General features: G+C 52.2%; 2 protein-coding genes across 2 annotated transcripts in view; both read right to left on the reverse strand.

The window, feature by feature from the left end:
- The window catches only part of NUP214 (nucleoporin 214kDa), a 44,973-nt gene extending 42,128 nt beyond the window's left edge, over positions 1-2,845 (reverse strand). The window contains exon 1 of the mRNA XM_009998983.1: positions 2,816-2,845. Coding sequence (XP_009997285.1) covers positions 2,816-2,845 — 30 coding nt within the window. The remainder of the gene's footprint in view (positions 1-2,815) is intronic.
- Positions 2,846-3,238: 393 nt separating this feature from the next.
- The window catches only part of AIF1L (allograft inflammatory factor 1-like), a 12,047-nt gene continuing 2,474 nt past the window's right edge, over positions 3,239-12,811 (reverse strand). Inside the window, 4 exon segments of the mRNA XM_009998984.1 lie at positions 3,239-3,555; positions 5,250-5,412; positions 6,552-6,593; positions 9,491-9,627. Coding sequence (XP_009997286.1) covers positions 3,468-3,555; positions 5,250-5,412; positions 6,552-6,593; positions 9,491-9,627 — 430 coding nt within the window. The 3' untranslated portion in view covers positions 3,239-3,467.

Here is a 12,811-nt window from a genome sequence, read left to right on the forward strand (position 1 = left end):
GCGCGCGGACCGCTCTCACCACAGCTCTCTATGGTGCGCCTGTGGCGGGAGGAGCCGGAGTCCTCCCAGGCATCAAAAACACTTAATAAACCCTTTTAAAATCATCCTCAACAGCTGATTTCGGTTGGCGCGCTGCTTTGTGCGCTCCCTATCAGGGAGAACGTCTCAAGACACCTGGTGTGTGGTTGTTTTTTTTATACAACCAGCTCCACGAGTCAAGTTTCTCTGAGGCTCTTCACAAACGAAGAATAAAGTGCTTAGATTTTACGTGTTTGTGGGAGAAAAGTTTAAATTCTAGCTCACCGTAGGAGAAAGTAACCGAAATACAAACATTTCTTGAATAACTATATTATTTTATAATGAAAATAGAGGTTTGTAGGGGCAAGACTCAAGTTTTGTCCTGAACGAGCCTCCCTGGCTGCCAGAAGCCACAAGAAATTTAGCCTGCAAATGCTCTATTTTGGCTTCTTCCGGGAATAAAGCTCGTTGAGGAGCAATTTGGCCACCTTCTCATAGCATCATAGAGAAGCTCGATAGCTCTTGTGCACAGAATAAGCACCCAGGGTGGGATGAAGTGTTTGTCCATGAAGATGGATGGGCACTCTGAACTGCAGCCTGCAGTGGGTTTTACTCTTCTTATTCCTCCCCGTGGAAATGAAACATCTTTTTGTAATAATCACCTGTAGAATAAGGATTTACAGTCTCTCTTGTCGTAGTTCAAAGTCATCCCCAAAGGAAAATGCTCACAGAAATCAGGTCACTTGTGTACAATTCCCACATCCACCAAAATCATATATATAGAAGAAGGCAATTTAAAACCCACCACCACCCTGCCTTACCCACCATGAACACCACGATTATGATCTTCCCTTACATGAAAAACACTCCAGAGTTGCAAAAGTTAAAACGTTTTGACCTTCAAGTGCATGGTGAGAGAAACCAGAGCAGGGTTTCCTACCTGGCAGCCCCATCAGGGAGTGACACACACACTCCCCACCCCTGCAGGCACTTAAAAGATGTGGTGCTTGGGGAACACGGTTTATTGATGGGCTTGGGTTAACAGCTGGACTTGATCTTACAGGTCTTTTCCACCCAAAACCATTCTATGGTTTTTAAATTGTGTTCTGAGGTGGCACCTGCCCCAGTCATGACATGATCCAGCATCACGGGGCTGCCCCTGGAGACCCTAAGGGGACTGATCCTGCTGGTCCTGGGCTGGAAACCTGGGTTTCCTTCTTTGCTCTCTCCTGCCTCAAGTTCAGGGGGTTCAGCCCCTGCTCAGGGGATGCATCACCTGAGCACTTCACCCTGTGGGGACAAGGACACGTTGAGAAAGGCTCATTTCCAGCCCTAGCAAGTTGTGCTTGATTTTTCCAGGACCAGAAGAACAAGGATTTCCACAGAGACAAAAAGCAGCAATAGCTTTGGGCAGTGACCTGAACTGCAGCAAACCACATCCAAATTTCCCTCGTGTCAAATGCTCCCTTCATTTTCTAACTGAACAACAATTTCTAACACACACAGCCCAGAAAAGCAGGTGCACCCCCAGGGGCTAAAAGGCAGCAGAAAGCAGACACAGGGCTCTCATCTGAGGGCAGTTCTGTCCTTTTGAGGAACACGTGGAAAGAAGTGTATCCTGTCATTCCCCCAGGAAGCCTGGTTCTTCATTTTGAGAGCTCATATCAGACAAGAACCTCAGGCAATTGCTTCAAGAGCAGAGAGGATAACAAAAAAAAATGACTCTTTCAAGAGAAATATTACAAGTGTCTGCTCTTGATAAACAAGTTACTCCTTAAAACAAGCACCAGCACCTGCTTTCTTTCAGTAAGTAAAAAAAAATACAGCTTTCAGGAGGTGGCCTCTGCATTTTGTAACACTAACTCCACAGCATTCAGTGAGTTATTACAGATAAAGATCAGATCAAGATTGTCCCAACCTATTTCCAGGGTCTTCGAGGGTTTATATTAACAGACTTGAAAATCAGCTCCCTTAATCTGTAACCAATCTTATGGACTGAGCTGCAGAGGAGCTAAACTAAATGCACTGACACACAGTGTAGCTTCAGAAGATTTATTTTCAGTCCTTGAAGTAGACTAGTGCTGCTTTTGCTCAGAATATTCTCTCCATGACAGTTTTGGTTTTCATGCAAACAGCAGTGAGAACATGTTGGGTTTTATTTATTTAAAAGTGCAGCTTTTGGCAGGAACAATCAGCCCAATCAGAGTTAAATCATCTGCATTTCCTTTAAAAAAAAATTCATTAAACCATGATTTAAAAATAAAAAGTTAAAAACATTTAAGAAAAGGGTGAGGAAAGGGCAGAAAAGCAAACATCTGAGTTCCAGAAATTGTGTTCAGAGCAAGAGCCACTGCAGTGACCAGTGTGGGCAGCTCAGTCCCAGCTACCAGGGGATCCCAGCTCACCCTCCACACTTGCAGCCCTTCCCATTGTGCAGACTCGAGGGCTGATCCATCAGGAAAAGGTACCAAACAACCCCAGGAGACACGGCTGAAACAGGGAGGGAGGATCTGCAGAAACCAGAGGGACAGAGCAGCTGCTCTGGGGGGGCAGAGCCTCACCTGCAGCTGCTCTGGAGGGGACAGAGCCTCACCTGCAGCTGCGCTGGGGGGGCAGAGCCTCACCTGCAGCTGCCCTGGAGGGGCCCAGGGGTTAGTCACTCAGCTTCCTTTCACCTGAAGGGTTAATTTCCCCCTGCAAAAGGCCCAGCAGCAGCTTGTTTCTGCTCTGGGTGGGCAGGACACGCAGCCACCCCCTTGCAGGCTGCGCTGCTGGTCAGATCCAAGCAGGGATTTACCAGGACCAGGGGCCCCAGGGCAGCTTTCATCACCCTGCACTGGGACCTGAGTGCAGGATGGACCCACAGAGCAGCTCTCCTGGCAGCCGTGCCCACCTCCCTGCAGGCAGACCCCCCTGCCCACATCCACCCCAGGCTGCAGCAGTGGCCGCCCAGCTTGTGTTTTGAGAAGGTCAGGAGGGGAAGGACGAGTCCACAGGCAGGAAGCACAGGATGCAGCAGGGAAGGCACTTTCTTAGCAGCCATGAAGCTGCTGTTGGGGGGCTTGGCCAGAGAAGCACTTGATGTCTGGCAGGAAGGCCCTTTAGGAACCTGCCATGACAAGCACAGATCTGAATCCCTACGGGGGGGGGGGGGGGGGAAGAAAGTAGCTCCTTGTTGGAGAAATGCAGGAAGGGCAGAGGAAAGACTGAGATCACAGGGTTGTTTTTTTTTGAGGGGGGTCTCACGTTACACTTGGTGCTTCTAACAAATCAGGTTGGCTAAGAGATGCAGCAGAAAGATGTGAGCTGGGGGGGCTCCAGCTTCCCTTGCTGTTCCTCTAAGGCAGGTTAGTTGAAAACTAGGACTGTCCACAGCAAAGAGTAACAAAGCACAAGTAACCTCTGTCACAGGCCAAAGCAAACAGTGCCAATTTTTCAGGCTGTCCTCTTCAAGGGAGGCTGGCTATGTCTCTCTCAGGAGGTGGACCAGAAGGTCTTGGATTGCTTTCATTGGCTTTTCCTTCAAACATCATGACCCTGCAAAACACAACAGATAATACCAGTGAAAAGAAAAAAAAAAAAAAAAGCAGGTGCATCTTCACTCATCACTGGGGGAGGGATTATCTGCTGAAAAATAGGATCTGCCTTCTATGCAAAGGGTATTGGTAATTACCAGAGGAGGGAAAGCCAGAGGGCAGTGCTGCCAGCCTGGCACACCACTCTGCTTTTCCTGCAGGTTCCAGGAGTGGGTTCCCAAAGCCTCTGCTAGTTTTCCTCTCAGAGCCCAAAGGATTAGCACCTTTTTATTTAGACAGCCACGTCTGAAATCCCCTGGTCACACACTGCACACCGAGTTCCCTTGATGCATAAAAGCAAATATTGTCCCTGGCCCACCTTGTACCTGACACAGCAGAGCATCCAAAAGCCAACACCAAGCAAGCAACAGCACCCCCAGCCAGGAAAGGGGGCAGAGACAAGGAGCAAGGCACTGGCTAAAGGAATCCCAAGCATTTTGCAACCACTAGCACTGTCTTCCTTCCCCCCTGAGGACTGCAGCCAGGCTGGGAATGCCAGCTGCCACACTGGATCAAAGGGCTGCACTGCTCTTGGGACGAGTTTTACATTTCTGCTCCTGCTCTGAACAGAGTCCAACAGACAATGGGGCATCTGTGAGCAAAAGAAGGGACCCATCTGTGAGAGCTGCTGCAGCTGGGAGGAAAGATGGAAGAGAGGGGACAGGCTGTCAGGCTCAGCCTGCTTCTGTGGAGGAAGAAAGGAAGAGCAGGGGTGTCAGAAGTCTGCATGTGCTTGGAAGAGGAGCATCCCAACACACTGACACAGGGCACTCAGTGGGGAGAGGACAGAATCATCACCAGCAAGCACATCCAGGCTTAGAGGGACCCTGGGAGAGGTGGGAGCAAGATCCTTCCTGCCAACCTGCCTTGAAACTTGGCTGCATTTTTAAAGCTGCCTTCAGAAAGGGGCAAGGGGGGATGGAGAGGAGCAGCTCCTATTCATGGTGGTTACAGAGACAAAAGCAGGGCCAGCCTCTGTGGCTCTGAAAAAGGACAAGCCAGGCTTCAACAGGGTGGAGATGGAGCCCAGCAAATGTTGGGAAGCCATTTGTTACAGCAGGACTTTCAGAGCCCTTTCAAGAGGGCAGAGGGGGCCGTGGGAGGCTGGTGCTGGCAGCCTGTACTGCATGAAAACCTCTCCCAGCACAAGCCAGCTGTTTCAAGCTGTCTCCCACCTCCTGTCTCTCCAGAATAAGGCAGGGAGGGACAACCCTGTGGGAAACAGGAGCCAAGGCTGCTGGCATCAGCATGGTGATTCACCAGGCCCTGCCACCATTCACAGGAGGGGCCTGTGTCCCCAAATCCAGCAGGAACCACGAGGAAGAGACAGGAAAAGTCCCTCAGTGCTGAGTGTGTGCACAGCCCTGGGAAAGAGGGAGATGGGCTCTGCACAGAGCCCAGGGAGGAAGGCTCCCTTAGGGAGCTGTGTGCTGGGGCACAGCAGGCAGCTCTGCTGGGAGCACTCACCCCTGCTCAGCCTGTGCCCCTCTCCTGTCTCTCTGCAAACTCCCCCTTCACAAAGGTCCTCATCTCCCCTCCAGGAGCACTGAACATGCACAGCTCCAGCTCCACCAGGCAGAGCAGCTTCTGCTTCCCAGCTCCCCAGCACTCAGCTCAGATCCTGTGTCTCTCCCACTCCCTCCCAGGGACACTCACAGTTTAAGCACAGCAGAGCGTTTCCCAAGCATCACGTTGACAAAGTCCTGGTAAGAGATGGTCTCACTAACCCCTCCAGTCACCTCAGAGATCATCTTCTTCAGTTCTAGGTGGGTCTTTGGAGCACCCATCTTCTCCATCATCCTTTTGACTGACATCAAATCTGCAAGAGCAAAGCAATTGGTGCTATCAAGGTGACGACACTGAGCACAGACCAACCCCCAGGGACACAGGCATGAATTCCCACCTCAGATCATCTCAACTGCAGGCACTGGGGCTGACAGCACTAAGCTATTGCTGAAAGCCAAGAGCAGCCTTCCAGCACTGCCCACTGCTGCACTGCCCAGCACAGAGCATCACTGCCCATTTGTGCAGCTCAAGATAAAAGCAGCATGCATGCAGGAGAGGGACAACTCTCCAAGTGCTCCAGAGACACGTGGGGACACTGTTCTCCAGCTCAAAGCATAGTGCCAAGAATCACAAGGATGAGGAGGAGGGAAACAATGCTGGGGTTAAAGCCAGAGACAACCAGGCTGCAGGGAGCAGGTGCCTCTGCCCGTCGCCACAGGACATTTCCTCCCATTGCTTTGCTGCCCTGCTGGGACCTGTGGCCCCTTCCCTCCAGGAAACAGCAGCACAGCATGAGTCAGGCCTCCTCCAGCTCCCCACAGGCTTTACTTCAGCTCCAGGGCTGGTGGAGGAGGGGAGCAAGGCAGCAGCCTCCTGGAAGGGTGCAGCATGCAAGTGATTACACTTCAGCATCAGCTCCAGGCCTGCAGAAGGCTGGATCTTTACATAACCACTGCTCTCTGGGCCCAAACCAGGGCTGCTCAGCTGAGCCAGACTCACACCCAAGTCCCTTGCTTCACTCCACTCCCTTCCCAGCAAAACAAAGAGCTCCTCTGCACTAGAAGTGCTCATGGTTTTACACAGCTTCTACTTCAGGCCAGGCAAAACCCAGGATTGTCCAAGCCCAGCAGCTTCCTGACTCTGGAAATGCTGAGGATTGAGAAGGCAGCCTCAGTGGGGAGAAAGAGAGAAGAAAAGAAGAGGAAAAGTTAAGCAGAGACTCAGGAAGAGAACAAGACTGAAAGGAGTGTAGATTTTCAAGCAGGCAAGGAGAGACTGGGGAAACTGAGAAGCAGGGGCTGGAGAGTCAGGGATGCCTCTGACTGGCAACTGAGATCCAAGCAAGGCTGGACATGGGAAAAACCCACAGGTTTTCCTCCTCAGCACAGGAAAGCAGCAGACACCACTTCAGCAGCTGCTGCTCTTCCAGCCCAGCACCCCTGAGACACTCACCAATCTCGCCTTGGTTGTTCAGGTCAAACTCCATGTACTTCTCTGGAAGAGACACAGAAGCAAATTAGCAGGGCACTAGAGCAGGGGGTTTGCAGGGCTCTGGAGCACTGCCTGGTCAGAGCCATGGAACAGGAGATTTTGGGAAAAGATTGATGCACTGCTGAATGTAAACAGTTCAGAGAGGGAGATCATCTCCAGACCTGGGTTCAATACCCTCATCCCAATGCCAGAGCTCTCAAATTAAGTGCTCTTTAATTGTGGTTTTCATTTAAGCTGAAGGAAAACACTGGCATGAGAACAAGGTATCAGCTTGTCATCAACTGTGTCAGAAGGTTTCCAGCCAGAAAAACAAAGCTCTGGAACAGCCTCCCAGAAGGAGTAGCAAGGAAAACAAACCCCTGAGCACTCCCCAGATGAAGCTTGATCGGATTAGGAGGGGGATTTAAATGACGTTGCCTGCAATAGCAAGGGACAAACTCTGCAGGGCTCCCAGCCCTGCACTGCCCTCCCAGAGCAGCACCTGCCAGCAGAGATGCCCAAGGGCCAAGCCAAGAACATGCTCAGGAGCAGTTATGCCAGAGCAGGCTGACTGCCCTTCCAGCCTGCTGCCAACCACTGCTGCATGGGGAGCTCCTGCATCCTCAGAGAAAGGCAGAGCCTGCTCAAGAAGGTCTGGGGAGCTTTGCAGGAAGAAAGCTGGCATGGCAGAACACAAAAAGCACTGATTTTGGTTTTGTGCTGCTTCTGACTTTTGGAGTGGCACACCTGTGCTTCCTACCCCCCCTTCCTACCTGTACCTGTTTAGACATTAAGCTCTTCAGGCAAGGATTTGTCTGTCTGGCAGATCATGCAGCTCCAAGCACTGCAGGGGGCTCCCCCATCATCTCAGTTCTGCTAAATGAGAAGAGCAAGATGCCTGCTGCCACCAGCCCTCCAGGCTGAGCTGGAGAAATCCCTGCAGTTAGCACCACTGGCTCCCCAGAACAGCCACGGGGGATGCAAATTAAGTGAGAGCTCTCAGGCTGCTCCTTTTGCCCAAGGGAAAAGACTTGTTGCCTCTGCTCCAGGGCCACCAACAAGCTGATGAGCATGAAGTGGCAGCTCATTTAAGGAGCCCAAGGGAAGAGGGGGTTTCACACGTTGGAGCTTTCTCATGACCTGTGTTTCTGAAGGGCAGTGTTGGGTTATCTGGCCTGATGGGCAGCCCTGGGCAGAGGAATGGCTCAGCAGGTCTCCACCTGGGTCTCAGCTGGTGGATTCCGACTGTCACAAACTGACCAGGACAGACCCCAGGGGGTGCCATGTACAAAACAAAGCTCTTCATGCTTCAGGCAGGAATAAATGTCTCCCTCCAAGCACTAAGCAACACATCCTAGATGACATCGGGGCAGTCACACGTGCCCAGGGACCAAAGCAACGTGTGATGTGGAACTGGCTCCTCTCCCCACACTCTGCCCCATCACAGTCACCTTGTGCAAATGAGCTGCAGTGTCCCAGGGCAGGGCTCAGACACCCCAGCCTGTGCTCAGGGACACAAACCCTGCTCCTCCCATGCCCAGCCCATGTTTTCTTTTTTCCTCAGCTGACACTTGGCCAAACCCAGGGAACAGAGGCAGCTTCACAGCACCCTGCTCTGAGCCTTGGCTCACACACCCATCTTTGCCTCCCACCCCAGCTGCAGGGATTTGGTGGGGCAAAACCACGCCTGGCCCCTGCCCTCACAAATGCACTTACACAAACACTGCACGGGGGCTCCCCAAGCCTGGCTGGGGAGGGCAGGGGGAAGGATGGTAGAGGAGAAACACTCCCCCCCCATCACACAATGAGGTGATTGTTGGAGGAGGCACTGGAGAGTGGGACAGGCCATGGAGGCAAACTCACGAGGCAGCAGGAGGAGATGCCAAGGGCTCTTGTTACAGGGAATTCTGCGCCTGTGACCTGCAGTTGCAGTGTTTGAAGAGCCCCAATTGTGGCAGGAAAAATAATGCAGGGCTGCAGCCAAAAGCCAAAGCCACACAAAAGGCAACAGAAGAAGGATGGGGAGCACAGGAGGCTCCTCTGTCCCCAGCAGGGGAAGGGATCACAAAACTCCAGCCAGATGCTTCCATGCTGGATTGCAAAGCCAAAACTCCAAAGGAAATAGCAATGTCTGAAGTGGAAGCAAAGTCAGGCTTCAGTTGGTTGCAGCCAGGCTGAGGACAAACCTTGAGGACACTGTGACACAGAAGGCATGTTTGCTCAACTGCTTCCAGCCACTGCTTGCAAAGAAAGTGGATGCACCCAGAACAGCCCAGACACATCTTGTTCTGTAACCACTTTGGGAACAAGCTCCAGAGGACTCCAGGCTTTTTTCTCTATCCCCATCCCACCAAATGGCCCAAGCTCTGCTGACCCTCTGGAGTTAGAGAGGCTTTGGCCAGGACTAGACACATTGCTGCTGTTGCTTCTGGTACCAAGGGACTCAGGAAGGACCAGATAAGACTGAAGGAACTTCTGGGGAGAGAAGGGCCACAGCTCCTTTTGGGAACAGCTGAAATCTCTGCTCTGTGGGAAGAGGTCCTCCTACTCACTCTAAAAAAGAGTCCAGCTACTGCATCATCCTTGATACCAACTAGCTTAACTAGGTATCTAGACAGAAACCATCCTCCTTTGCTGCTCCCCAGGGTTTTGCCCACGCAGCAGGTTTTGCAGCCGCCAGGCAGGATGTCTGCAGGGTGACACGTCCCTGCCCTGCAACTGGGGGAAGCACAAAGGCTCATGTGGGAAAAGCACCTCTCCAGGGAGTTTCCCCGAGTCTCACAAGCAAGGGGGAGGCATCCACCCCAGCTCAGTCACTTGCATTTGGCAGACAATCTCAGGCTGGTAAGATCCAAGTGCTGAGGGAAATCTATTCAAAGCAAATAGGCTGAAACAGGACACGGAAACCCTCCAGTTCTCACCTTTGAACACTGCCAACTTCTCCTCCAGATCTTCTTCATCACTGAACTTCGGGTCACAGAGAAATTCCTAAAACAGAAGAAAAAGAAAAAAAAAAAAAAGGATATTCCCCAGGTTAAAAGAGATAAAGGAAAACACCCTAGAGGACATGCACAAATGCAGCATTGCCCAGGAGACCTATGCAATTCCCAGAGAGCCACATCTGAGCAACAGTTCAAGGAGGCTTGGAAAGGGGTTGAATCCCTCCACACCTTGCCATTAACATTGCAGTGCAAGGGAAATGTCTCTGGTATCTCAGGTATCCCACCAACAGCTTGAGGAGAGACTGGACCCCATGTGCTTTTGGATTAACTGCATGAAACCTCCTCTTCTTGCTCACCCAAGGTTTCAAGGTTCCCTCATCTCTGCCGAAGCACACACAGCATGGGGATGAAGCACCTGTTTGCACCAAGGGCTCTTATGCCTTGCAAAAACACTCTGATCTCAGAGATTTTGAACTCTTGGGTAACTCTGAGGGCTAGCAAACAGAACAGGCAAAGTTTGCAGAACATCAAGCACCAAGAAAGAGCAGGTATTTTAGGGGAAGGAGCAGGTTCTTGCTCTCAAACGGCCTATCCAGTTCTCCTCCTGTGCTGCTCAGGCTGGAGAGGAAATCCTGGGTCAGTTCTGGTCACTCGTCCCCAGCCTCACCTCAAGAAACCTTCAGGTACTCGAGAGAACAGACCACAACTTGCCCAGCCAGCTCTACTACAAAGCCCTGCCAGCAACACCCCCCAGAGCTGGGAGCAGCAGGGTCTTGCTCCTGTCCCTGCCCTCCCACACTGCCTGCTCCAGCCAGCCCAGCACAGCTCACTGACTGTGTTCAGCAACAACACCACATTCTTCAGTGCAGAAATCATTAACATCTGCACAGCTTATGCACCTCCTGTCCAGGATAAAAAACCCTCCAGGGGCTTGAGTGGAGAGAGGGCTGAGGCTGTTCCCTACTCTGGCCATGTGTTCCTCACCACTGTTACCCGTGCTCACAAGGAAGACAGGAGTGGGTTCCCAAGAAGCTAGGATGTCCAGCACGGGGCAGCATCCTTTGTGATTTATGAGACATTCCCCCACCCCAAAAGAAACCCCATCTGCAGCCACTAGGGCATCAGGTCTGCAGGAGGTCCAGCCATCACTGATCCAAGTGCTCTCCAGCCTCCAGAGCATGTTCTCACTTCTTCCTGAAGGCAGATGGATCCAGCTGTCCCCAGGTGGGATGAGCTGTGCCACTCTGGCTGCTGGGTCAGCTCTGGAAGCATTGGAGCCCCAGCCAGGAACACAACCAGCCTTCCACACTCCATCACTGCCTGCCAGCCTAACCCTGCAGCACGTGCTCTGGGCCCCTCCAGCCCACACACCTGGAGTCACTTCCTCAGTGAGACAGGGGAGCCTGGACCTGTCCAGTGAGACCAAATGCCTTCAACCTTTGCTGCCAGTTCAGCATTGCTTTGGAAGACCTTTCTGTGCAGCTGAACTGAGGTTCTGTAGGAAGCCCACTAGGACAAAAGTGACTTTCACCCCCTCTTCCCACCTCAGATGGGACACCAGAGACCATGCACACTAGACCAGCATGACACAGACTTCCCTTATCACCAAGGACACCAACTCAAAATGAGAGCTGTGGTGAAAAGCAATGTTCCCAGTTCCTTCTGTCACTCTCCTTTGGCAATTCAGTTTCATTTATCTCAGTTATTTCTACCCAGGGGTATCATTTGCCAGCCCAACACAAAGGGCCCAATTCAGCTTTGAGACCTGGGCTCAGCCAGCAGCAGAAGTCACCAGAGAGCAGAGTCATGTTACCTACTGCCACTGCTGAACAGCCTCAGTAGAAGGATCTTGCCAAACATCACTGAGAACCAAAACAGGACCAGAGCATCCCCTGGCCACCAGGTCACAACTTTATTCCTGCCCTGCAGGAGCAGCAGACAGCTTGTACCTACCAGGACAAGGGTTGTGAGAGCAGAGCTCAGGGTTTCTCCAGGAGCAAGAAGCAGCACAGAACTGGTGAAGGCTGAAGGGAATGCTATATCCATCTGGGATAGCTGAGGGACACGTGCCCAGGGATCCAACAGCCCCTGGCAGCATTGGATGAGAGCAGGTTGTGTGACACTGCCCACACCTAGGACCCCTTGCAGTTCAACTGGAAGGTAACTGGAGAGTCCCCTGGCATCCCAGCTCTGCTCCAGAAAGGAAGAAGCAACAGGAGAGCATTTCAAAGGCATTCCACCCTCCTCATTGTATTCCAGCTGGGCTGCCCCTGAGATAAGGCAAATACTCACAATAGCACACAGGAATTCAGTCCCCAGGGCCAGTGACTCAGACTCAGGCTGAAGTTCCTCTTAGAGCCCTTTGGTACAGCTCCCATTTTAAGGGGCATGTTCTATGAATAGGAACTGCTTAAAAATAAGCCCCAGCCTCTCCCCACCAGCTCCTGCCCTGAACAGCCTTTCTTGGGCAGAGACACTTTACTAAGCCAATCAATTCATCCTCACGAGGTCCCTGCCAACCTGCAAGGCAACCTGAGGAAAGCAAGATCCTTCCTCCCTCTCCAAAAAGGCATCTCCAAGCACAAGGCCAAGCTCTCACTGGGCCATTTAAGTGCCTGCTGGGGCTGGGCAGGGGCTGAGGGATGGGAGAAGCAGGCACCTGCTCCCCAGCAGGCTCAATTCCTGCGCTGTGCCGCATTAGAGGGTAAAACTAGGTTGAAACTAATCTGTGCTGGATTAGGCTTGCCACCTGGATGCACGAGGCTGAACAATGTGATTGTCGTTCCCCAGGAAGAGGGGGAACAGCCAAGAGGGGATCCCGGAGGAGCATTTCAAGCTGGAAGAGAGAATTCAGCAGTAGGACTGGGCTGTCCTTAGGCAGCACGTGTGCACTGAGTCCACTGCCTGCCAAAGACCCTTCTCCCAGAGAGCTCTGGGGTAGAAACCAGCCAGGAAAACAGGGCTGGGAGGGAGCTGAGTGTTAGGATGAGACAATGAGATTAAGCCTGATAGGAACTTGGCTTGATAGGTTTTATCAGGAGCACTTTGCTGTTTTGCAGCCCTGGAGCCTCTTCAGATCTTGGGAAACCCCCTCCATGGCTCCAACCACAATATCAACCCAGGTTTTTGTATCAGCTCCATGTCAGAGGGAGGTGTGAGCTGCTTCACTGCATGCCTGCTCACATCAAACACCCCCACTGCCCCCACGCAGAGCTGGCAGAGCCAGCAGAGCACAGCAGTGCAGGGTTTGCTGCCCGGAGCCACTAACTGCAGTGCAAGGGCTGCTCAGGAGCTGGTGGC

The sequence above is a fragment of the Chaetura pelagica genome, unplaced genomic scaffold (genome assembly GCF_000747805.2).
Source record: "Chaetura pelagica isolate M959 unplaced genomic scaffold, ChaPel_1.0 scaffold405, whole genome shotgun sequence".
Lineage (NCBI taxonomy): Eukaryota > Metazoa > Chordata > Aves > Apodiformes > Apodidae > Chaetura > Chaetura pelagica.